The following is a 25,455-nucleotide window of genomic DNA, read 5'->3' as shown; positions in this document are numbered from 1 at the left end:
CTTCAGTAAGATAAATTTATTCTAGAGATTTGAAATTATATTATAAAATATTTGCTCTGTCACTTCAATTTGGTATTGTGGTTAAGAGCAGACTCTGGGTTCTGACTGCTTGTGCTTGAAACCATTATTCACCACCAAAGTGACAGTTATTCACCTTATTATTTTGCTTCCATAAACCTCAGTTTTACTCATCTGTGATATGTACACAGTGAATTTGCGTGACTTATAGCATGGTAGCAAAGGACTAATGGCATATAACTTTTGAAAATAATTGTGGGTTTTTTTTTTCTTTCTAATAGACGGAGTAAATACAGTAAAGCTAAACAAGAAGCAGATGAAGAGAAACATTTGAATCAAGGTACAGAAATTGGATTAAAAATAATTTTATTTTTAGAGCATGTCTCATGTTTTTAGTTTAGAAATGCCTAAATTAGATTCACATGGGCTATTAATATTATAGTCCTTTCACAGAATTATCTAAATAATGAACTTCAGGGTATCCAACTGACATAAGTGATTTGGGATTGTTTCAAGTGAGATTAAAGACGGGGGTTGGGGAAACTCCTTTAGATTTTTCTTTAATGTACTTTGGTTATTTGGGGGTCGAAGAATAAATTTGAGGAACTGGCCTTGGCATGAAGTGAGCAAGATAGAAGACTCTTAACTGGACAAGGTTGATGACTCTCCTGGAGCACAATATAGAACTTCCTGAGATGGTGGCGTTCTCTGTCTGTATATCCAGTACAGCAGCCAAGAGCCACATGCACTTCTGAGTATATGAAAAGTAGCAAGTGTGAATAAGAAAGTGAATTTTAAATTTATTTAATTTTAACTAATTTACCTTTAAATAGCAACTCATGGATAATAGCTACCCTATCGGACAGCACAGGGAAGAAAAAGGAAGACAGAGACCATGGGTAGGAAGAATCTTGAGAGTTTCTTGGATACAGCGTATAAAGTGATAAAGGATGTGGGATATCTGACAACCTTCTATTTATTCACCTTGTTTTCTTTCCAGGAACATATTTTTAAGATTTGCATGTAGTATATGTTTTTTTAAAAATTATTATTATTATTATTATTATTATTATTATTATTATTATTTGAATGAGGACAAAACTGATAGTTCTAGAAAATCAAGGGCATGCCCAATCTGTGCTCCAAAGTCCAAGGAGCTCTGGCAGGGAAAGGAGCATTCCCAATAATTACTAATGCTCCTTGTCCCAGACATCTCTGGGTTCAGTGCTCATATTCTGGATTTAGGCTGCAAGTTGATTGTAGGGTTTGGCTGAATTTACACTTCCTGGTATTCAGACCATTCACAATGAGGCAACAACATTTTCTCCAGCTGAAGCTTCCAGATGAACGTCAATGTCTTTAGTAATAGCACCTTCTTTATAAAGCAGAATAAAAGCAGAGGTCCGATTAATTCTCAAATCAGCTAGCTGGTGTTATCTCTCTGGTCTGTTTTAACCTAGCTTTAATCTTCACTTGTTAATTATTGGTCACATGATTAATCGGTCCAGATATTGGGCAAAAGGGGACACCCTGTAGACATTGCTAATTGAGAAAGAAAGTTCCAATTGTCTTCCCTAAGAAGGGATAGCTTGAGCTGGTAGGTACGACATGAGCAACTGATCTGGACAATAGTGTTCAGCGAACACATTCCAAATTTTCTTGCACAAAAACTCTCTTTTCCTCCATTGGATGGGTTGTTTTTCAAATTTCATCCTTGAAGTGTGAAGACATTCCAGGAAGTCAGTAGAGCTGTAGCCTCTTAAGTAGCTAACAATTCTTTGTTTACCCACTAATGAAAACCAGAGCAAGTATTTAAACATTTTCGTATGTCTATGCTAAGCGTTTTTGTCATGCTAAGAACACTTTCTGTACTAAGTGTTTTTAGACCCGGACAACTGAAGTTTATTAGCGGTTATTGAGAAGTGTTCAGCCATCCTCTCGCATGTGTATTACTTAGGTGTTCGAACTTACGTGGATCCCTTTACATATGAAGATCCCAACCAAGCAGTTCGAGAATTTGCCAAAGAAATCGACGCCTCCTGCATTAAGATTGAAAAAGTCATAGGAGTTGGTAAGTGTCTGAGTGTCTCCTGAATAATTAGCCTTTTTTTCTTTGTAGATGCTAAATATACCTATGCGGATTATACAAATATGTATGAATGTTATTGCATATACATGTATATATGTAAATATCTGTGTACATTAAATTTCCTTGATCTATGTAAAACATTAGCACAGGGCCCCCAGCATGTAAGACTTACTCAACAAATGTTAGCTATTACTCTTTCATCTTGAATGTGTTCCTGGACCATAGTTGATGCATTTTCTCTCTCAAAGGTGAATTTGGCGAAGTATGCAGCGGGCGTCTCAAAGTGCCTGGCAAGAGAGAGATCTGTGTAGCCATCAAGACACTGAAAGCTGGTTATACAGACAAACAGAGGAGAGACTTCCTGAGTGAGGCCAGCATCATGGGACAGTTTGACCACCCGAACATAATTCACTTGGAAGGCGTTGTCACCAAATGTACGTGGGTCGCTCCCTTTGCAAAGCCAACTTAGAAGTTACTGGCAAATTAAACACACATTTTCTTTCCAGGGAAATGACAGATGGAGCAGACCCACTGATTGCTAATAGGAGGAAATCAGTGCAGGACAAGTCATTAATCTTGTAGTCAGCTCTCAATGGGTCTACGGTTTAGGCTGATTCCCTATTTCCAAGGCAGCTTGCGTGAGATTTTAGGGAAATTAATATTGCAGATTTTTGGTATGCCTCGCCATCTTTCAAACCTCCGCTAGACCAAACTGATTGTCACAGGGTAGGCGCAAGCAGATGGTAAGCAAAATAAAATTTAAGTACTTTTCATATAAAACACAACAAAACCTCGCCACACCTTGTGCTCGAAGCTTCAGTTCCAGATGCAGGGAGTGAATCTTGGAAATCTTTATTATATTGGGGGATTTGCTTGTCTGCTCGGCCTGATTTATGGCTGTTGCTGTTCAGCACCTATTTACAGTAACACCTGGATGAACCTTCCCTTTTTTTTAGCCTATTAGCATTCGCTGAGCCTGTGAACCACGCTTCAGTTAAAATACGACACAGCTCAACAGATGCATTTTGTGAAGCAAACCCTGAATACATCTGTAAGGCTGGCTAAGAGCAATTTATAAGGCACCACATGGACAGTTCAGGTGAAGTGATTGCTATTGAATGTGGCTCTGTTCCAGGAGTGGCAATACCTACTACTTGACTACAAGTCAAGATCTTGTAAGCCCCGGGACCATGTCTCCAGAAAGGCCAAGGTTCCTCTCACTTGATTCAAGGTGCCTGTGACAAGCATCCTCACTCAACATGCACAGAGTGGGTGGAAGGGGGCAATGGGGAGCGAAGGGGGCACCTGGGTGGCTCAATGGTTGAGCATCATCTACCTTCGGCCCAGGGCGTGATCCCAGGGTCCTGGGATCGAGTCCCGCATCAGGCTCCTCGCGGGGAGCCTGCTTCTCCCTCTGCCTGCGTCTCTGCCTCTGTCTGTGTGTCTCTCATGAAATAAATAAATTAAATCTAAAAAAAAAAAAAGTAATTTGAACATAAGGTCTGGGGCAGAGCGGGAAATGAGACACAAGAGTCCGTGATCTTTAAGAAGAGAAAATAAGGAGGTTACTAAAACGTGAGAGAAAGTGTACACTCATTCAGAGATCCTCAAACATATGTCAGAATTCTGGAAAATGTGTTAAAACGGCTTCCTGGACCGCATCCTCAGGTTTGATTTAGCAGGTGGGGTGGGGCCCAGTGAGTTTCGCATCTCTAAAGAGTAGGAAGGTAAATCAAAGCTGCAGGTCCAGACTTAGAGCAGACTTAGAGACCCTTCGGCCCCAGGACCAGAGCCCTTAGCCTGTGGGTGCTTCTGTGGGTGCTTCTGCTAGTACAGCACCTGTGGTCTTGCCTAGTTAGTGGCTCAAGCTGGCGGTTTACTCATCTATACCATAGAAAAATAGAACTTGCCTCAGGTTATTTTGGATGAAATATTGCCTGTATTTAGCATAATGCTTGGCAAATTTAAACAACAACAACAGAAAACTTCCCTAGGTGTTAACGGCTATTATTTACGTCTCTAGAAGGACTCCTTTCCCCATCATCAGAATCCTTCAGAAACGGAACCTTGGTTCCTACCTAAGGGTATATAATTTTCCACCTAAAGCGAAGGCTATAATTAGCATAGAATAGCTCTATTTGCTTTTTAAGATTAGTTTTACAGACAGGATATTTTTCTGTTGCCCGTGGCCTTCGGGGCTGCCCAGAGCCCTCCACTACTTTAATTGAAAGATAACATTCTGTTTAAATACTTCTGCAGGTCCATTCTCTCAAAAGGAGACTCTGTTCAGCTTGGGGTGTTTTTCCTGCTGCAGACAGTGATTTTCATAGCACCTCTGCAGAAGAGAGAAGAAACAGGGGATCTTTGTATTAAAGTCCCACCGCGCCTCTAAAACCCGTAGCTATTACAGCTGTAACTGTTATAAACGACTGGATGCATTTGCATAATGCAGTTGTCACTGAATTAAAATGATTTAAAATTTCCACCCGAGGAGTTGTCCCCGGCCCCAACCCTGGCCTCCCCCCACCGCATCCCTGCCTGTTGCAGGGGAGGAGCCACATCCATCCCCGAGCCCAGCTGAGACCCATTTTATAAGCCCCTCTGCTTACGGAGACATTCATCTTTATTTCTCTTGGAGAGCTCATAAAGATTCTGACAAATGGATCCTTTTAATAAACTGAAGAAGGAATGCAGAAAAATTGTAAAGATGGTGCCAACCTTCAGAGGGGGGAGGTGTAAGGGTGCAAAGTTGACGTCGAAGCGCGTGAATTCATTACAGGCAGTTACTTGAGTGACTTTTTAAATTGACGAGACTATAGGTTCCACTAGCTCCCTCCACCCCCGTCCTCTTCTTTTGGGTCTTCCACTCTCTTGTCTACCCTTCCAGAGAGATCTGGTGAAATTGGAGTGGGTGTTAATGCAAGAGAGTCAACCTTTCTCAATCTTTTGATTGAGGCGGGTTCATTAAAACTCACTTAGATGCACTGGTTCTGTCTGTGGCCACAGATGTAGAGGGTCAAGGAGTCTAAAACTAAGGCCTTCGTACATGTTATATTGAGGGAGGACAGAAAAGGTGTCCAGAGACCACTCCCTCCAGCCCAGGGGAGAGACCGGAAGTGGGTTTTGTTCATCCTTTGATCTACACCACACTTTCCGGTTCGTCTGCCAGCTTTCATTCATCACTGAAAATGAAGTCTCCGTGGTATTGTTTCTTCATCCAAAAGTTTTACCTTGGAAAGCTTTCTTAGACATGACACCAAAAACACAATGAAAAAAAAATAGTAACTTGGACTGCTTTGAAATGAAAAGCTTCTGCTCTTCCTAATTTTTGCCTCTGAAATGAAGGCCTTTCAGAATAGAGTCTATTCTGGGTGGGAAAGGTATTAGTTTAGAATAATTGAGGAAACTTTTCAGCAGTGACATCCCAGTCCGTTTTCCCCTTAGACTGAATGTCTAAATCCAAACCATCCACAAGTACATCGATGAAAGTGAATATTTTTGATTTATCAAACTAGCATTTTCTTTTCCTCCCAGGGAATGTTCCTTTCAGCTTTAACCCATCCTTTAGTAAAATATGGAGCATTTATGCTCCCCTACCCCACCCTCCTGCAAATACCATTTAGAAAGAAGGAATTTCAGAGCTTGAGCCCATTGCCAGCAATTAAGAAACTAAAGAATGGTCCATATTTCCAAAGTTCCTCAGAAAGAAAACTAGAAAAAAAAAGTAAAAAGAAAGAAAGAAAGAAAGAAAGAAAGAAAGAAAGAAAGAAAGAAAGAAAGAAAGAAAACTAGAGTGGAATGAGAGTATTGTTTCCCCCCAACTTACTACCAAACCTTAAAATAATTTTGTTCTTTTTGTAGGGATGGGGGGGATAATGAGGGGGAGCAAGGATATTCTAGTACTGAATTAACTTGCTGTCTCAGATGAAATAATTTGCTGAACCTTTATCTCTGATTTTTATTTTTTGTTGTTGATGAGGCTATCAGCTTAAGGGAGGAAATATAATGAAGTGGGTTTTTGTTTTTGTTTTTGTTTTTGTTTTAGTAGATAAGAAAGGGAAAAGAAAGGATATAGCTTCTGACCTGAGCAAGGCAGGCGGGTGGGGGAGCGGTGGAGGTGGGGGTGGGGGGAGTTAATATTGTACATGCTCCAGCTTTAAGATGTGCCTGAGTAATGAAGTATTTGATGTAGTTACTGCTCCCAGAAACTTGAGTTTCTCTAAATAAGTAAAAAAGTTTCTCTGTCCATTGATTCCTTTAGCATCACACAAGTGGCTCTTCTGGGAACAAAATAAATTAATTATCCTAAAGATTTTTTTCGCCTTTAAACAGGCCGGCCCATTTATCTTCTTCCCCTTTTGCTTGAGAGAGCAATTATCCGTTCATGTGCTCCCTGGATACCGGAGGCCACTTTAGCTAAAGACCTTGTCAACAAGCCACCCAAAGGGTTAACCTTCCAGATGGAATTTAAACCTACTCGTCCTTTTAATATTTCATTCCTAGCTCCCCACAGCTGAGGCATAAGCTTGGCTTGTTTTAATTAAATTAGATCGCGCAAGACAGGTGTCTTGGCAGTAAAATTGTGCACAGCCCATTTTTATCTCATTAACTGCAGTGCTCATCAAGGGTTTGTGTTTTTCTTTCTGAAAACTCTAGGTAAACCAGTAATGATCATAACAGAGTACATGGAGAATGGCTCCTTGGATGCATTCCTCAGGGTATGTGACTACTTTATATTAAACCCAAGAATGTTGGTATTTAGAAAACTCCAACAGGCTCCTTGTGTCCATTCTGGTTGGTTGTATTCATGGACTTCTTTAATGGGGCAAGGGAAGAAGAGAAGACATAGAGAATGATGTGATTTTTAAAGGCTATTAAATAATCCATGTTCAGGGAAGGTAGCTTTAGATTTATTCTTGCATCGTGGGGCTGTTTGAGCCATAGATTCATTACAGTTGGATAATTTCCATCTACCACAGGAAGCAAACTCAGTTCCTAGGATGCACTCTACTAGAGAATGAGTGACTCTGATCAGAAAGGCCCGGAAATAATGTTGAGTTTCATTGCGTACTTGATACAGATATCAAAAAAGATCCAAGTAATAAATGCTTGGTGAAAATTAATTTGGCCTGATGCTAATGAGATTGTTTCTCATTCCTTTCCTATGCAGAAGAATGATGGCAGATTTACTGTCATTCAGCTGGTGGGCATGCTTCGTGGCATCGGGTCTGGGATGAAGTACTTATCTGATATGAGCTATGTGCATCGAGATCTAGCTGCACGGAACATTCTGGTCAATAGCAACTTGGTCTGCAAAGTGTCTGATTTTGGCATGTCACGAGTGCTTGAGGATGATCCGGAAGCAGCTTACACCACCAGGGTAAGGAGGATTTCCGACCTCTGGGTTTTGACTCTGATGAAACTGTCCCTCTTTTCTCACTTTGATGTTTAAGCCCTTTGTGATTTCGTTAAGTTTACTCATCCTTCAGAGTCTCTTCATTTCCATGCATTCATTTTTAAGCCGTGTTTCTGAGGGATTTTGAAACTGCCTCAAGATATATGTGACTACTTTAAAAACAGCAAACTAGAGCTTTACTTATTATTGCATTTTTCACACTTAATTTTTCCTTCTTTCCCTTCCTTTCTTCTGTCTGTTTTAAATGTTCCCTTCAGTTCTTTTCTATTATTAAAAAAATTTCCTTATTTTAAACATGACAGAGCGATGTTTCTAGTTGATTGGCTACTGAATCTGAGAATGTGTATACAGGATTTATAAAACATTTACACAGTGCAAGAATTTTTAGTATCTAATTACCTTCATTTTACTAGTGGTAGATAAGCTGGATTAGGGCACTGTTAAGAGTTATCAGTATACAGTTAATGGCTAGGCTATCTTAGCCAGACAATCTGAATATAAGATACTAATGGAATAAACAGAATCATAAAAATTATTGGCCATTAGGGCTGGCACTGCTAAAATCAATGGGAAGCAGACAGTTACCAGGCATTTTTCTCCTTTGATGCTCTTTTTGCATTAGCAATCTTAAGCATTGTGTTTGTTTGTTTGTTTGGCTAGTTGGTTGGTCAGTTTTTTATTTTTCCTAGTAGTGTTCAGTTTCTTTGGCTCTAGTTTTGATTCTTACCCATATATCCACTTTTGAATTGCAAGTCTGTTCACTTAGGAAAGAATGCATCTTTGTGAATGCTAAAGATTGCTGATTTTTTTCCAGTATCTGGAAAGAGGAAAGTTAAAGGAGGCTTCTAGAATGATACATTTACATACGTAAAACCTCAACCAAATAGTTAAGGAAGGTAGAAGGCAGCACAAGTGGCCTTCTGTATGGAACAAGTGTAACACACTGGGTTTTCAGAGTAAACTTCAGTGATTCAATGTAATTTCTAGTACAATTTATTGTCTTGTGTGGGAGTCTTAGTAAAGCGAACTTTCAAATGATGTTCTCTTGAACAGCTTAAAAGTCTGAATTCAAGTTGAATTAATTTCCCCAGGTGAAATCCTAAGAAATTTGAGACTTGATTAAAAATACCTTTCACATAAGCATAATCAAGCAATACACAGTTGAGGCAAAAACAAAAACAAAAGCAAAACAAACAAACAAAAAAAACAAACCTCCCAAGCCCTCCCAAAACCTAGACAAACCCACAAAAAACCAAAACAACCCCTCCCCCCAAAAACAGCACTTTAAACTTTTCCTGAGTAATATTCAATTGCTTTGCCATTTTTGCAGGTGTCCTCACTCTATTGCAGACAGTAACAGCTCTAGATCTGGTATTTGGCTTCCTCTAAGAGCCTATGTAATGTATTATCTTCTAATCATGTTAAATATGTTTCTCATGCTATATAAAAATAGGATCACAGTGTGGCGGATAGAAACGTTCATATTTAACTTCCTTAGTTCATGATTTCAGATACAATATTAAATATTGCCTCTGGCTGCTGAGTGAGAGACTCCAACAAGAAGTCAAAATGAGTATCAGCTGCACGTCCATCTATTGATACACCATGATGACATATGCATTTTGAAAAAACTGCAATTCCCTTTCTTCTACATCTGAAGTAGAGTTCAGATAAGAGCTACGCTTTTTAAAAATAATTAAACAGTTTACTTATTCACTTCCCTATAACAAAAGAAAACATGTGAGGAGAAGTATCTCAACATAGAAGACTAGTTAAAATAAACAAGTCTCTTATTGTTGTTTGGAGAGCTATCTCAGGAATGTTGTTGTCCTGCTTGGCAAACAGTAACAACATTCAGTGACTAAAATGGCACATCAGTGGTGTACTTAGAGAATAACTTACGGCTTGAATATTCACAGGGTGGCAAGATTCCTATCCGGTGGACCGCGCCAGAAGCAATTGCCTATCGTAAATTCACGTCAGCGAGTGATGTATGGAGCTATGGAATCGTTATGTGGGAAGTGATGTCGTATGGAGAGAGACCCTATTGGGATATGTCCAATCAAGACGTGAGTCTTTATGTTCTAAAATATATGTCTTTGCCTTGAGATTCAGGGACAATTGCATCATGGTATGATGGAGTGAGGGCTGAGCTGGAAATGATACACAAAACTCAGGATTCTCAATACAAGCTCATGTAGTAATCTGGTTAAACATTTGGGTCATGGATTTCAAGGCCCAAATTTACATGACCTAAAGGGGATAGTATGGAAGACAGATTTGATAGATTTATAGGTGGATGCATAGATGGATAGGTCAGTGATAAGGAACAGTATTTTACTTGATTAATGCCAAATGCATGCTGAAACAAAATTCAACTTTGAATCTTAATAAAATACAAGGAAATAGGAAAAACACAAATTTCATATGTGAAAAAATTGACTCCAAAGGTTTATTGGAAGAAAACTAGTGAATATTTTAGAGCTGGCATAGTTGTAATTAGAGCTTGCCCCTTGAGGACTCTAAAATAAAGCCTCACTAAATGACCCTTTGTAAATTATGCACATCCCTTTAAATGTACCATCTGGACTACTTCATAAGGGAGTACCCACAATGCCTGCAATTTCAGAAAAGCATTCAATAATGACACTAATAAGATTCCAGAGTAATAGAATTTAATTACAAACATCTCCAGTGCAAAAGAGGAAAGAAAACAAAAACAAAAAACTTAGACCAGGGGGTCTTCCTAGAACACTTGTTAGTTATGCATGTGAAGTAAAATATTAGCAGAGAGTGTTTACAGAGGCATGGTATTCAATTCATCAATAAAAACAATAGTTTGGAAAGAGATCTTTGACAAAATTCTCTCTGACGTGGAATGCCCCCTGTCCATCTGCCTTGTCCTGGACCAACAGGAAGTTGCAAAGTCTTGACCGTTAAATAAGCACTCAAGGTTGCTGGTTGCCTTATCAAAAAAGATTGTTCAGAGCAATGGAGAAGCTAATGCACTCCGTGTCTAGTGGGGCAAAAAGAAGTCTCTAACTAGATTAAGAGTAAGGATAGTGTTGACATTGTGTTATCTGTAAGTTACAAAGAAAGGTTCACACAGATAGGAAGAAAGCCAGCAGTTGGCATAACTGATAGGTAATTGCAGGCTGGAAAGAAACTATAGAAGTGAGTGGTGTGTAATCTGTTGATTGGTGTGATTGTGCCACAGACATCTTCCAGGTCCTACCTTGCAGCAACGTTTAGTTTCAGATTTGAGACTTTCAGAAGGATAAAAACAACCTACATGAGCAAGTAGTGAATACATTTACTCATTTAATGGTTTACTACTTAAACTTCATTTCAGTTGAGAGTCCTGGCCAAATGAGCATAAAAACAGAAGATCTAAATGTGTTGTCCATTTTCATGCCCTAAATATTTTCAGACCTGTAGTTTTGACAGTTTCTGTAAAATATGAAAACAATTTTTATTGCTTTAAACTTTCAGTTATCTGGCTTTATCCATGAAGAACGTCTGAAGCCATTTCTCTGCCACAAATAATATTGATCTGTCATTCACATGTATTTGTCTCTGTTGGGTTCTGTGTAGAACAGGGATCAATAGGAAATGTAATTCGGGAATTACTTTCATCAGTAGAATTCATTTGGCATATGGTGAATAGAATCAAAATAACCATTGAAAATATGGCAAACTTACCAAGTTTTTTGTTTGTTTTGCTCATCAGCCCCCTCCCCCCAACTTTCAGCAGCAAACTGAGAAAATATGCTTTGTTAACCCACAAGCCATCTTCCAAGCTGGCAGCAGAGAGGGAGCTAATGAAAGAGTATTAAGCAGTCTGAGGGTTTATAACAAATTGTGTTACCCTGGCGTTAGCCCAATATTGCTCTCATTCTCATCAATTCAATGTAAAATGTTTTCATCAAGTCTAGAGTCAACACCATACACCTGGAAAGATAAAAGAAAGTCAGAAGATCAAACTGACTTAATGTAATTGCTAAAAATAAATAGAATTATGTTTAGTAAGATAGCATATAGAAGTCTACTTTGGAAGGAGTGGTAAATAGTACTACTACAACAGGATGTTGGCAGAGATACATGGGGGAAAAGGATCAGAGGGCTTAACAAGTCACAGGATGATTGTTAAATTGTGTACCGGCTAAAAAGACAATAGTCATACTGATACATAGAAGCTGAACCCCACCGAATTAACAGTGACTAAACCCCACAGCGAGGTGAACCCAACGCATTGAGATGGCTACAGCTCTCGTTGTTTGACTCACAGCTACCATTTTGGTAGAGAGGGAGAGGAAAAAACAAACTGATCTAAAACAAATAAAACTTTAAAAAAATCTCCAAACAAACCAAAGTATATTCAGAGTTTCATAGGATCCTTATAAATAATGCTGATGAATAGCCAAGAAGTTATGAAATAATTCCTCTCAAATTTGGCATGAGTCATTCAATATTACATTACTGGGCTTCACACCCTTTAGAAGGGGGGTTTAGCAAAATGCCAATAAGAAAAATAATATAATACCTGTAAAGACAGATTAGAAAAATTAGAATGAGAAGAAAGACTGTTGAATGGACTACTTCTATCAATAAGATAGGGAGAACTCTGGCCAGTAAGACAATTAACATCCACCATTATAACTTCTTCCCTTAGATGTGTAAGGGTCTCCTTCAAAATGTGAATGCCCTAAAAGAGATTTGTTTGTTTAAATTTTCTTCGCTGACACTTTTTTTTTTTTAATCTACTTACTAACATCTTTTAAGAGGGTCATTTGACAGCCAGCTGAGACCGAGAATGAGATACAGAATTGGTCTATTGGTGTATCGTGGTCTTCCAAAAGTAAAAATGATTGGGCATCTGGAGGGTTTGAGGAGAGTGCTGTTTCAGAGAGGTGGTGTCTTCTGGATTGGGAGGTCTGGAAGGTGGGCTTCTGTAGCTGTCTGAGAAAGAGAACACAGGCTTAAAATGATACAAAGGGACCTCCATTTTGGGCACAACTATTAATATTTCTTAAGGAAGATCTTTAACACTAGGCTAGAGTCTCTTTTGCCAAGAGGGTTCAGCTGGTGCTGGATAGCGGAAGGGGGAGGGTCATTGCCACGCGATCTCCAAGGCCCAGGCCGCCACCATGTTGTTGATCTGATCATGTTCTAACTACTTGGAACATTGATGCATCTTCACTTTAGAATTTCGGGTTGGCATGGCCTGCCATCCGAGAGCACTGCGTAGCAGCAGCTGGCTTCCCTGCCCTGTTGCCAGCAATACTCAGGTCCAGCTTTGGCTTCTGTGAAGAAATTGGTGCCATTGTCATGCTCAAGCTTGCTGGCAGCTTAATGTATGGGCAACTTGCCGGTCAGGAGGGTGGAGCTCTAGCAACAGCTTCCCTGGAAGCTTAACATACCATTCTGTTGTCTTCCGTAGGTGATTAAAGCCATTGAAGAAGGCTATCGGCTCCCCCCTCCAATGGACTGCCCCATTGCCCTCCATCAGCTGATGCTAGACTGCTGGCAGAAGGAGAGAAGTGACAGGCCGAAATTCGGGCAGATTGTCAACATGTTGGACAAACTCATCCGCAACCCCAACAGCTTGAAGAGGACGGGAACTGAGAGCTCCAGGTCGGCCATGCTTACTTAATAGTGATGTATGAAATAATACATTAGAGGTGGCAGGCGAGCGGTGGCTCACTTGAATTCCTGCCTATTTGTCAGAGGCCACTGCACAGCTCTCTGCCACCGGAGTGGCTTCTTTCTCGGCTAATGGAGTATGTGTGACGGTTTCATTCAGCATGTTGAAGAGCCTAACACCTGTCAGGCCTCAAATAATCCTAAGAGAAACACATTTAAAAACAAGAGCAACGAGAAACCAGCAACAAGGAAATAGCAAAGGTGCTTATTTTACAATGCTAGTCCTGAACATTTAGATCAGTCCAGAAAGGAGGTAAGGATACTGCAAGTCCCATAATTCAACAGGAACTATTCTACCTAGAGACTGGGCCTCTCTAGCATAAAGTTCAGGATACCTAGATCCCTGTCCCATCCCAAAGGGTAGAGACCACCGTTGCTATTCAAGGACTTAAGATGACCAGCTACTTCAGGCCTGCAAGAACTGAGGCATCAACTCACCTCCCAATCTGTACTTCTTTGACCCTGAGTTAAAAATGGGAAAATGTTTCCCCCACGATAGCCAAGACTTTCCAGTCTTGCTCAGCCCTATGAGCTTTTCCTCCAGTCTTCTGAAGACTTAGCCTAATGATCGTGGAAGGGAAGGGGTACGCTGATTATTACAATGCATGAAGAAAATAATCCAGATCCAACAGCAGAGATACCCTCTATTCTTTCAGGTTTTCAGGTCCCTTAGCACTGTCCCAAGAGCATCATGATCAAGCTCTTCTGAAATAACACAGGGCTAAATTCACATCTTATTTCTACCACTTGATAACCAAGTGACTTAAAAAAAAAAAAAAGTCACTCCTGGCATTTCTGGGCTATTTTTTGCTATTCAGTTTTCTGAGAGGTGTAGCTGACTTCTTCTATTCCAAGGTGAACTTCCTTCAGCTTTTGAATCTCTGGCTCCAAATCCCGTAAATTTTGTTTGAGGTTCCTGAGGCCAGTTATTGGTACTTGGTGCTTCTCCTGTTAGCATAAACTCTTCAGTTACTAATATTGCATTATGTGTGCTTTGTACCGTGATGCAGAACAAATTGAGAACAAATTGGGTTATTGGATATACTCCTCTCAATTCTAAATTTTTCTCACTGATGGTACTTCAGAAGCTTTGATGCTTATTACCGCTTGCTGATAATGGGATGTAGTATAACATTGTATGTGATTCAGCACAAAATTAGGCAAATGTCTTGGTGTTCCACAAAAACTACGAAGACTTCCAGAACAAGCTTAAGAATGACCCTTAGAGTTAATTGATATGAAACGAGGATATTTTCATCCTAAGGTCATTTTGACCTTGTCAGGTACCTAGAGCCTACATGTTGCCCTATTAATGCTCTTGGCTTAAAGTTAGAAATGCAAACTATAGGTCTTTGCCTCATGATAAATGTTATTTATTAACATTAACACTAAAGCCTAAAATTCTGTGTGGTGACACTTGTTATTGGGGGAAGAATTAAATCCTGATTATTCTCGTCATAAAAACTTACAGAGTTTTACTCAGAAACTTAATTAAAATAATGTACATAAAAGATCACAAAAGCAAGCTATTATGTGGACACAAAAACGATTGATAAATCTTTGTTAAAACAGTTATATAAGAAAGAAGTGATACCAATCAAAGGAATAGGTAAAAATTATAAAATAAACAATGGCATTGGCTTAATTCTGCTACATAGAAAATTAATCAAGACATTAACAGTGCCTTAATTTTGTTTCCACAAGAAAATAATTTTTTGGCCAAAAATTCAGTGGTGATGATATTCTGATTTAATATTTTTATTCTAGCAACACAGTCTCAGGATGAAAATTAGGTCAAATGTTAAGATAACCACCTTCCGTAATTTCTAGGGAAACGGTAGTTCAGGAACATTTAACTAAATGACCAGCGATGTCTCTGTACAGGTGATTAAAGTAAAGGTAATATAAAATGCCCTCAATGATTACTAAGTAGTTTGATGAAGATGAGTATAATTCTCTTAGCAAATGCTCCCATAAATAGATGCTTGATCGTCTGTCGGTGCCGTGAGGAACAGCAAAATCCCTGCCTTGAACTGTAGTCACTCTTGACGATGACCTAACATTAAACACCCGGCCTGAGAAATGTGTACACTAATAAATAACTTAATAAGAAGTGCTCAGAATTCACTGGAATGACTATTTAAGAGCCCCAGCAAGGGAATACGAGAAGCACATTCCGCAATCCAGGCGGTGATCAAAGTGGCCGTCCTTCCTTCCCCTCTTGGCACACATGCCGGTCAGGCATGGGCCGATTCGAGAGGGCATGAACTCCCTGCCGTCCCAGGTCTGTCTGAAGGCGCTGAACCTGCCTGCAAACCTAGCTGGGAGCGTGCTGGACTTGAACTCTTGCTGTTTTTTCCCACTTCATCAGGCCTGGCGAGTGCAAGCTCACAATTTGCCTTACTCACACTTCGCTAGGGTTTCCATAGCTGCTGTCCTGAAGTATGTAATAGGCAGGGCTGCCAGGGACCGCACTCTCCCTGCAAAGCCTGAACCAGTTTCCGCCACCAGGTCTCCTGCGATCTTTACCCCAGGCTAGGGTATTAAGAGACCTGTGTGATCATTCGTGTACTAAGAGGTCCACATAAAACAAACGTGGGAAGTGGAATTAAGAACAGATCCAGCGATTGATAACATGCGCTTAGCGGCTTTGTGAAATCCAGGGCCAAAAAACACATGGTGACATGGGACGATAGATAGTCCCTCTAAAAAAGCCTGCCCTCGGCATGTCAGTGCCTGTCTTAGGCCATCCGACCTCCGAGTCTTGCCATCTCACTCATAGTCCTTATGTCTACACTTTCTCATCCCATCGCCAGACCTAACACTGCCTTGTTGGACCCAAGCTCCCCTGAATTCTCCGCCGTGGTATCAGTGGGCGATTGGCTCCAGGCCATTAAAATGGACCGATATAAGGATAACTTCACGGCTGCTGGTTATACCACACTAGAGGCTGTAGTGCACATGAACCAGGAGTAAGTACTCAGCGATGTAACACCAAAGGGTAAATCTAGATTTAATAGTATTTTTCTTTTTTTGCTTTGAGCTGCATTATCATCCTACTCATTTAAAAAAAAAAAAAAGAAAAAACTGGAATGCCTTTCATTTTGATTGAATATAATTTTACACAGCCTCTAAAGCACCTACATTGTCGCGTTCAATTGCTTAATTAAACATCCTAATACACCTGCCTTGTTGTGCTGTATGGATTGTGGCTGATTTCAAATGTGTGTCTGCATGAAGCCCGGACGCGAGCTCCTGCCCCGCTCCCAACTGTCTCCTCTCCCTCTTTTTTCTCCCCCGACCTGCAGGGACCTGGCGAGGATCGGCATCACGGCCGTCACACACCAGAACAAGATTTTGAGCAGCGTCCAGGCGATGAGAACCCAAATGCAACAGATCCACGGCAGGATGGTTCCCGTCTGAGCCAGTACTGACTAAACTCGAAACTCTTGAAATTAGTTTACCTCATCCATGCACTTTAATTGAAGAACTGCACTTTTTTTACTTCGTCTTCGCCCTCTGAAATTAAAGGAGAAAAAAAAAAAATATCCCGGCAGCGTTGCTCGGCATCCGGATCGCCGGAACCGTGGGGCTTACAGAAATGACAGTTGTCGTTGGAATTAGACCTGGAACAAATTGTTTCTCAGAAGTGCTCCGTCCATCACCAGTTTGTAAAATACACGTCCCTATATAAATAGAACACCACCTCCGAGCTTTGATGCCGCCTTGCTGCCAGACGCTGAGCTTCTCTGAGACATCCTTGATCTTCTCTCCATTGGGAGTTACAACTGCAGTGTTGTGTTTGTGGCGTCAAGGACCGTCCTCCTGCTTTCACTGGAACGAATGTTGGGGAAGGACTCAGTTGGAGCTTTTAAGGCTTGGTTCCTACCGCGGGGAACAATGAGGTGAAAAACCACCTGGCTCATCAGTGTTGCTCCTTCAGTGCTCAGGCCACCTGGTGGCTTATGATGACCTAAGGGGCTGGAAAGAAAAGGAAAGTGGATTTAAAATAATAATAATGATAATTGATGATAATAATAATAATAAAAAAAAAACCCAAGCACCTCCCCCTCACTGGACAAACAAGGTCTGTTTCTTTGGGCCTGAGGCTGTGCCATATAAAGTCATATTTGGGGACTCTACAGACTTATTGTAACTACCTTATGGATAGTGGACCGTGACAATCTTGAATAGGGAACTTTGACACTTCTCTCCTTTACAGAAGCAAACCCAAACCTATAAGGTAAGGCAAAAAAAAAAAAAAAATTCCGGCAATGAATCTCTCCCTGATGAAAACTCGTTTTTTTCACTCGATCTAATTTGAAACACTGGCCAATAAATATTCTTTCACGTCCACCGTTTAGTTTGGGGTTCTTTCAAGAGTTTGGTCCTCTCTTGACAACAGGAGAAGAGACCAGTATGGAAACCAGGGTGGCTTCCCTGCTCTTCTTCCGAGAAGAAGTGAATTAGGAACCATATGAAGTCAGGTTTGGGAACGTGGCACCTTGACCCCCACTGGCCGTGCTTTCTCTCACACAGAGTTCCTCTTGCCCTTGGGCGTCCTCCATTCATGCCACAGATATTTACTGAGTATCTGTTGGGTAGCAGCTCATCACGTCTAACCTTGGGTCATGCCTCACTCTTTGGAGATTCCGCTGCAATTGAGAAGCACTGGAAAATCTGTCCACTCTTCTCACTTTCTGTCCTGTTCCAGTAGCCGTTGCACAAACAGGGTCAGCCAGGGAGGATTTACCTAGAAGTCAGTAGTAACACTTGGAATTCCCCTGGACCTCCTGGAAAACATGCTTCTCATCCATAGAGACCATTAGCCTTAGATGCTTCTATTTTAACACCGAATTTTCTTCTTGAGATGTGAATTAAATGGCTTGGTTTATTCCTAGTAGAAACAAACAACATAACTTTTTTGACTGGACAGATTTCAACTCCTTAAACTTTTCCATTTTCACCACTTTTAAACACAAGCTTAGCTGATTTTAATGACCTTACCCCCACCCTCCGGTTTTATACTGAAAGCTATTTCTTATAGAGCAAGGCATGTTCAATTTGATGCTGTCAAAACATGACAGTTTAGTAAAAACCTTTTTGGAACATTGGTTGTAAAAGCTTTTCTGTTCCGAAGGAATGTAAAATTTGTTTTTTTTTTTTAAACTACTCCAACAATTTTTGTTCTATCACCACTTTTCCTGGACCCTAAGAGTTCTGGATATTCATGTTCAAAGTTGACAAATGTAAATGTTTTGTTTTTGTGGGGTTTTTTTGTTTGTTTGTTTGTTTTTGGTTTGCTGCAAAAAAAAAAAATTATATATGTATTTCTTTCCTTCAGGAAAGCTGTGGAGTACTTTGTTTTCAATCTCCATGGACCAGTTCAAATAAGATACCATTATGGCATTATCTTGGAAGTCAAGAGTATTTCCTTACACACATTGAATAATTAGAAGTCTTGCTTTCTTCAGGGCAACAGAGTAAGATGAGGTATTTTTCTACACACTGAACATACCCAAACCAAAACACTTCAAAAGAGAGAGAGTGTGTGTCAGCTGTAAGGTACCCTAACAAGTTAATGCTGGACATTATGGCACGATCATGGTGTACACGCAGAATAATCAGGCAAGGACGGAAATCTTACTATAGTCAAAGGTTGCCTTTTGAATCTTGACTTTAACCCATTGTATGAGTTAGAGTCCAGGCCAGTGGAAAGGGCCAAAAAGCACCTGAAATCATATCCAGTAGCAGTAGAAAGTGAAACTCCACTGCTTCTGTGAAGTTACACATTTTCTAAGAGGAATGAATGGGAGGACACAAAGAACGTTGCATTGTTTCCCAGGGCATGGAGCCAGGCTCTGGCATCTAGACAGCTATGGGTTCTAAGGCCAACTAAGATGTTGACACTGAGAAATTCACTCCATGTTTTTTTATAATTCAGTCCCTCCACCTATAGAGATAATGATACTTAAATAATAACACCTTTCCTAACCCATGGTGTTATTGTAAGTGTATATGAAATGCTCTTATGTAGAATGCACTGAACTTCACAGAGGGAAGGTGTTCTCTTCCTCCAAGGTTTTCCAAGTGTTACTACTCATCCACCTTTCGCTTGCAAACCCCAGTGTTGTATTGTGACACACCGGAGTGGGGTGAAATAAAGTTCAGTGGTAGGAGCCATGCAGATGAAGCTGCTTCACTTCTGAGCAGACTTATGAGGGTTTGATTTAAACATTTTTCTCTACAGAAGGTGCCAGGCCTATCCAATACTCCTTTGTCATTTAGCCTTGAAGTTCATGACATTGTTATTTTATGATTGTAAAGAATGAAACGCACGGGCGAGACCCAGTTGTAATGAAGACTGGATGGTAGAGACACTTTGATGTTTTCACAACGGGTTCAAAGGAGCCATGTTCTGTTTATTTAGTCATAACCAAAGTCACATCTTTATCTCATTATGCTGCATAGACCACACGCTTTGGTCTTTGTTCAAGCAGCTCCCCACCAATAAGGAGTTGTCTGAATTCAAAGGAGCAAAGGTTTATTTTTCTCCACTCTAGAATATTCTGGCACCAACTAGATATAATCCTTCACATTCCCACACTTCTCCTTCCACACATCCAACCCTTTTGATATCCACAACGAGTCCCCAAATAGCCCACTTCCTGTTACGAGCTGCTGTCGTAACGTATATTCATATCCAGACGTTTAGTGAAGAAGAGTATTGGTAAACTGACAGGGGACAGGCATGTTTCAGGGACTCCTTTCTCTCCTCTAAAAATGGGATTTCTAGCAGCAAAACAAAATCATCTTCAAAAAAGTGTGCATGTCCATCTGGTGTTGATTGTGCTCCACCAGTGCTAAGGTCCTACTCGTGTTCTCCATGTCCTGCATGTAAATACACGCCTGCCTGGTGTGAGGCCTGCAAAGCCGGGTTTCAAACACTGCGTTTGATAGACTTACTAATTTCTAGAGAAGTCAGAGCTGGAAAAGTAGATCCAGGTCCTTTTATTTTGTTCTCTTCATAATTATCAAAATGAATGGTGTTGACAAATGGCTTCTTGAGGGGTGTGGTAGTTTATAACCTTACCAACATTTGGAATTTTGGATTGCTTAAGCAAGTAATCTCTGTCTGAACATTTTATAAGAAAACCTGATTTCTCTCTCTCCTATTTCCGACAAGTCTAAATAATGGTTATGTACCTCCAAGAAACTAAATTTGATTTCTAGCTCACACATATGTACAAAATAAGCAAACCTGTCTGTAGAGATACATTCTAATCTTGATCCTTGCTCTCTACCTGAGGTCATCTGCTGCCAAACACACCCATTGGGGTGGCAGGTACTGTGCCCGAAGCGATCTTGGTGGTCTGTTGTCACAAAGGAAAGAAGAGCAATTGTTTATTGAAATTTTGGTTCACGTTGATTATTGAGAGGACAGCGAGGAGCCACGACGATTCCATTGTGTCGTGCTGATCTTGTTCTGCTCTAGACTGATGGGACAGTTGAGACCGACTAGGTCTTGGTGGGCTTGAGCCCCCAAAGCCTTACTCACTGGCATGCCAAGCATCTCCCTGTGCCGTGGCCCCGATGCTCCCTCTCCGTGCCTGTTACATGCAGCTCATATGAGTCCTTTACTAGATACTCTCATTTGTTAGAAGTTACTTTTTAGGAAAAACATCCAATGCTTCTTATTTCTTGGTTTGTGTGTCTCAGTCATGTCATTGAATATTGGCAGATAGTGGTGTTTCCAGATTTGTCCCCAAGATACATAATTTCCCTTTCTGGAAAGGCGGAATGCTAGCATCTGGGCCTTTCCCAGTAGTACAATCTGCCTTTTACATCCTTGTACCAACTCTAAGCCTTTCTCCTCTGGCACAAGTCCCCCAAGTCAGGATTTTCATTTCACAGAGAGCTTGTTCACGTAGTGGGTAGGGGTGGCTGTAGACTCTGTGTGAGTTCTGATCCAAGTTTTGCCCCTTTACAGTGTAGGTAGGACGGGACCATGAGCAGGTTGCTCAGCTTTGCTATGATCTGATGGCCCCATCCACATGGTAGGGGTAAGATGGTACCTGCCTCGAGTTGTTATAATTAAGATATTTGTTCTTGTTGCTACTATAGTTGTCATTTTTCAGAGGAGGAAAGCAAGAGCTCACATGCTTCCCTCCTCAACTACTTCATCCCAAGCCACACCAACATCTATGTGCTTTTCTTCTTCCTTGCAATATGGGCTGACAACTGGCTTGGCAACACTGGCTGCTGTTTTGTCTAAAATCTTGTTCTTTTCTCTACAGGGAGTAGATTCCGCTATCTTGGCCTCACAGACCTTCCTGTTGATTACAAAGCCCACAGAAGAAGACAACACCCCCCCCCCCCCCCGCCCCAGTCCCTTCGAAATGTGTTTCTTCTGCTTCTGCTCAGCCAACCCTGGAGCAAAGACACTGATGAAACAAGACCCATACCTGAAAAGAATAAACGTGTGACGTTCGAACCTGCTTGCCCAGTGAAAGAAACAGCAAACGTGCACAGTTTAGCGCGTGTTCTCCAGTTGCATTGCGGAATGTACTGTCTCGCGGCACCAGCTCTGCAGAGCCCTTGTTCCTAAACTCCTTGTGGTTTTATTTATATGTATTTCCATATCTCATTCCTGGACGTCACTGCTGCCTTGGTGTGGCAGCGAGTGACCGAAGGCTACAGGTTTTACAACGGACACCAGGTTAGGTGCCACCACGCGAAACAAAGCCAGTTCCCATGAGCTGCCTCTGATATGCATTGCTGAAGTAACATTTTACCCAGGGTGTGCCATTGCCGTGATATAAATATATTTTTTTTCCTAGACTAAATATGAGCTGACTATCTCTTTTGATGTGTGTACATAGGTGTGAGTGTGCGTGTACACGGGTGTCTGTGCGTGCGAGTGGGTAACCTCATGCTTCGAACTGCCTGTGAATGTCGTGGAATGCTACACCTGGAGAGTTCTGGCTTCCCGCCAGAGTTCTGCGATGAAGAGCCACATGAGAGAGTAGTGGGCCTGGAGACCGCACCCGTCCCCTTAGAAAGACAGCCCGGAAATGTTCAATGTCCTGTATCTATACGTGTAATTTTGTAGCTGCCACACTAACCTTAATAAGGAATTCTACAGCTTTGGATGGAGGCATTTTCACCTTGGCAGTGGGTAATTTTAGAGTATCAGTCCATTCAGGTGACAACCCGTCATCCAAATCACCAATTCTGATTGAACTTCTCATCTGAATCACCAGTTTCTTGATGGAGAGAGATCAGGGGATGGAATTTGTCTGGTAACCCCAAATGGAATAGAAGTAGCCTTTGTTTTCCTGCATAAATGGACTCGTTGAATGCGAACAAAATATATGCAATTCGTATACTTTCGGAGATGAACGTAGACGCGTATGTCAGCTTTGAGATGATGTGTCCTGGATTAATACTTTGTCTCTCAATGTCACAGAAAAATACATGCCAGTGACTCTTGAGGTTAGCGTAGTTGGGATTAAATGTCCTCAAGCGTTTTTCAGGTTCCCGATTTACAGGAAGAGTTCTACAGTTATCAGTATGCAGCTAACTCCCATGGCCCTTAGCCTTCTAGAATCTGAGGTCCGGTGTGTGAAGAGTCAGTTCCGATAGGAAACGTATACCAAACTCCAGCCAACGTACTGCCATTTTTCATAATCTGAGTGGCTGCCTTGCTTATTCTAAGCTATGGTTGCAGAAACTGTGGCCAATCACATAAGCTATAACATCAAATCAGGGAAAAAAAATGGGAAAAAAAAAAGATTCTGAACCCTATGTTGTTGACTAAGTAGAGAAAAATCATCCATAAATATTTATTACATTCTGACAGGGTGTGTGGCATTGTATTCTTATAGCTATGCCAGAGTGACAAAGTTAATTCACCCCTTTTTGGGGACTTTAATATATTTTTAAAGGGATGTGCCTATGCATTGATGCCTGAAAAATATGTATAAAGAATGAGGTTGAATCTCTGAGCTGGTCATCTTTCCCCAGAGGTCAGGGCAGGAGGCCGACTTCAGGGACTCTATCTAGCCCCCTAAGCGAGTGCTGGCCTAGTGAGTTCGGATGCTCAGTCTTGCTCAGATCTTCCATGTAGGCAGCATTAAGCTGTTCCCCTGCACCAAATCAAGTAGCTTCACCATGTGTCTGCTGGCCCCAAATTATTTTTAACAGTCATGGATGAAATGTTCTGGTGTGTTTAAGAAGTTATTTTAAAGACAGGTTGTGCTCACTACACTGCTGGTGTGTGTGTTTTGAGAACTCTTGTATTCAATCTGTGAAGGATATGTGTATTAATCCATACACGCTTATAGCCTCAATATTTGTCTGAAGACACTCAAATTCTGACCAATAAAGGAAAGTTCTAGAAGCAATATTTTCACTTATTTAACATTCTCCAAACAACATCAAGCATTGATACACACTGAAGAGTGCATTTATTTTTTGTATCCAAGTATGTTGGAATATGCAAGGACTGTGGTTAAAATTAGAATGTATAAGGCATATTATAATTTAGTTCATACCGAAAAGGAAATTAACAGAACATTGCTTGGTTCATACATGTTCCGAAATTTGAGCGATCTCTTGAGTTAGACATAGATTTTCTATTTTGTTTTATTTTGTCAAGGTATTTTTCTTCCCTTCATGAACTTTAGGTACACATAACTTATGTCATTTATTTATGGTCTTTTATACCTAGTTTGTAAAATTGTAAAATAGCAAACTAAATGCAAAGAGTTTGCATTTGAAAATAATAAAGTAGTTGCTGTATACAGACCTGGAATCTAGTTGTCTCCTTTCAATAATTTCTCCATATGCATGCTGTTTCTAAATTAATTAATTCTTGGTTGTCATTTGGTTAGGACACAAACTTAAATTCTAATCGAGTGTGCTTAGTTAGAGGATAAAAAGCATTGACTTCTGAATAGCCCTTGCCCTTGAGAACAACACATCAGCAAATCAGACTTCGGTTCTAGGAGATCCTGTATATAATCCCAGTGTAATTAAGACTACGATCTCTGGTCGGAATTTAGGCTCTCCTGCTTACTACCGATCATGCAATTTAGGGCAAGTTTCTTAACTTCCTTTTGCCCATTTCCTTGTTTGTACAATGGCAATTATAATACCACAAACTTTTTTTTTTTTTAAAGATGTATCAGAGAGAGAGAGAGAGAGTATGAGTGGTGGAGAGGAAGAGAGAATCTCCAGCATACTCCACACTGAGCATAGAGCCTGATGCATGAGGTCACGTCCTGAGCCAAAATCAAGAGTCAGATGCTTAACCAACTAAGCCACCCAGACCCCCCCACAAACCTTTATGAAGACTAAATATATTGTGTCAAAAATCTCCCCAGAACTCAGCAAATGGTAACTACCATGGTCCCCTCCCCCTTATCTGTGGTCTCAGTTACCCATAGTCAACCACGGTCTGGAAGCAAATGACCCACCTGGTGTAGCATCAGGAGATCAATAGTAACCTAACATTATGTCACAGTGCCTATATCGCTCACCTCGCTTCATCACCTAGGTATTTTATCATCCCAATATTATCACAAGAAGAGTGAATACAGCACAATAAGACATTTTGAGAGAGTAAGGGACTGTATCCACGTAATTTTTATTACAGTATATTGTTACATCATTCCATTTTATTATTATTGTTAACATCTTACTGTGTCTAATTTATAAATAAACTTACTCGTCGGTATGTTTTTATTGGGAAAAGATAGTATATATGGAGTTTGGTATTATCTGGTTTCAGGTATCCCCTGGAGGTCTCAGAATATCTCCTACAGATAAGAGGGAACTACAGTATTCTCAAGAGCATTTTTAGTGATGGAACATGTCTTCTCCAACATCTGCAGTCTTATACCCTAATATCTTTGCTCATGATCCAAGTGACGAGCTACCCATCCTTACCACAGGCTTTTAATCCTGGATTGTTGGATCCTTGAGAAGACGCTGGGCTTCCAACGGGTCCAAGAGTATCCCTAAAACATGGTACAAATGTTAATGATTATATATGTGTGTTTTGATGGGGAGAAAGTTCCAAAATTTTATCAAATTCTAAATGAATGTGGAATACAAAAATCATAAGAGCCATGGTTTTAAGGATGAATGCTCCCATCATTATACCATTTCATTAAACAAACTGTCAATTGACTGAGCCCCTGTTAATTGAAAATCAGTCTCAAGA

At 40.6% G+C, this 25,455-nt stretch overlaps 1 protein-coding gene across 2 annotated transcripts in view; it reads left to right on the top strand.

Moving 5' to 3' along the window:
• Window positions 1-24,042, top strand: part of EPHA4 (EPH receptor A4) — a 142,287-nt gene extending 118,245 nt beyond the window's left edge. The window contains exons 9-18 of one of the 2 annotated variants that reach the window (XM_041737404.1): window positions 300-358; window positions 1,976-2,089; window positions 2,356-2,541; window positions 6,764-6,825; window positions 7,278-7,487; window positions 9,443-9,592; window positions 12,964-13,157; window positions 16,043-16,198; window positions 16,535-17,469; window positions 21,524-24,042. In XM_041737404.1, the coding sequence (XP_041593338.1) occupies window positions 300-358; window positions 1,976-2,089; window positions 2,356-2,541; window positions 6,764-6,825; window positions 7,278-7,487; window positions 9,443-9,592; window positions 12,964-13,157; window positions 16,043-16,198; window positions 16,535-16,649 (1,246 nt within the window). In that variant the 3' untranslated portion in view covers window positions 16,650-17,469; window positions 21,524-24,042. Of the gene's footprint in view, window positions 1-299; window positions 359-1,975; window positions 2,090-2,355; window positions 2,542-6,763; window positions 6,826-7,277; window positions 7,488-9,442; window positions 9,593-12,963; window positions 13,158-16,042; window positions 16,228-16,534; window positions 17,470-21,523 lie in introns of those variants that run through there. The other variant, XM_041737405.1, reaches the window with a different exon arrangement.
• The last annotated feature ends 1,413 nt before the right edge of the window (window positions 24,043-25,455 follow it).

This window comes from Vulpes lagopus, chromosome 22 (assembly GCF_018345385.1).
Source record: "Vulpes lagopus strain Blue_001 chromosome 22, ASM1834538v1, whole genome shotgun sequence".
NCBI classification, from domain to species: Eukaryota; Metazoa; Chordata; class Mammalia; order Carnivora; family Canidae; genus Vulpes; species Vulpes lagopus.
The sequence above is the reverse complement of the archived record's forward strand: the minus strand, read 5'-3'. Positions and strand labels throughout refer to the sequence as shown.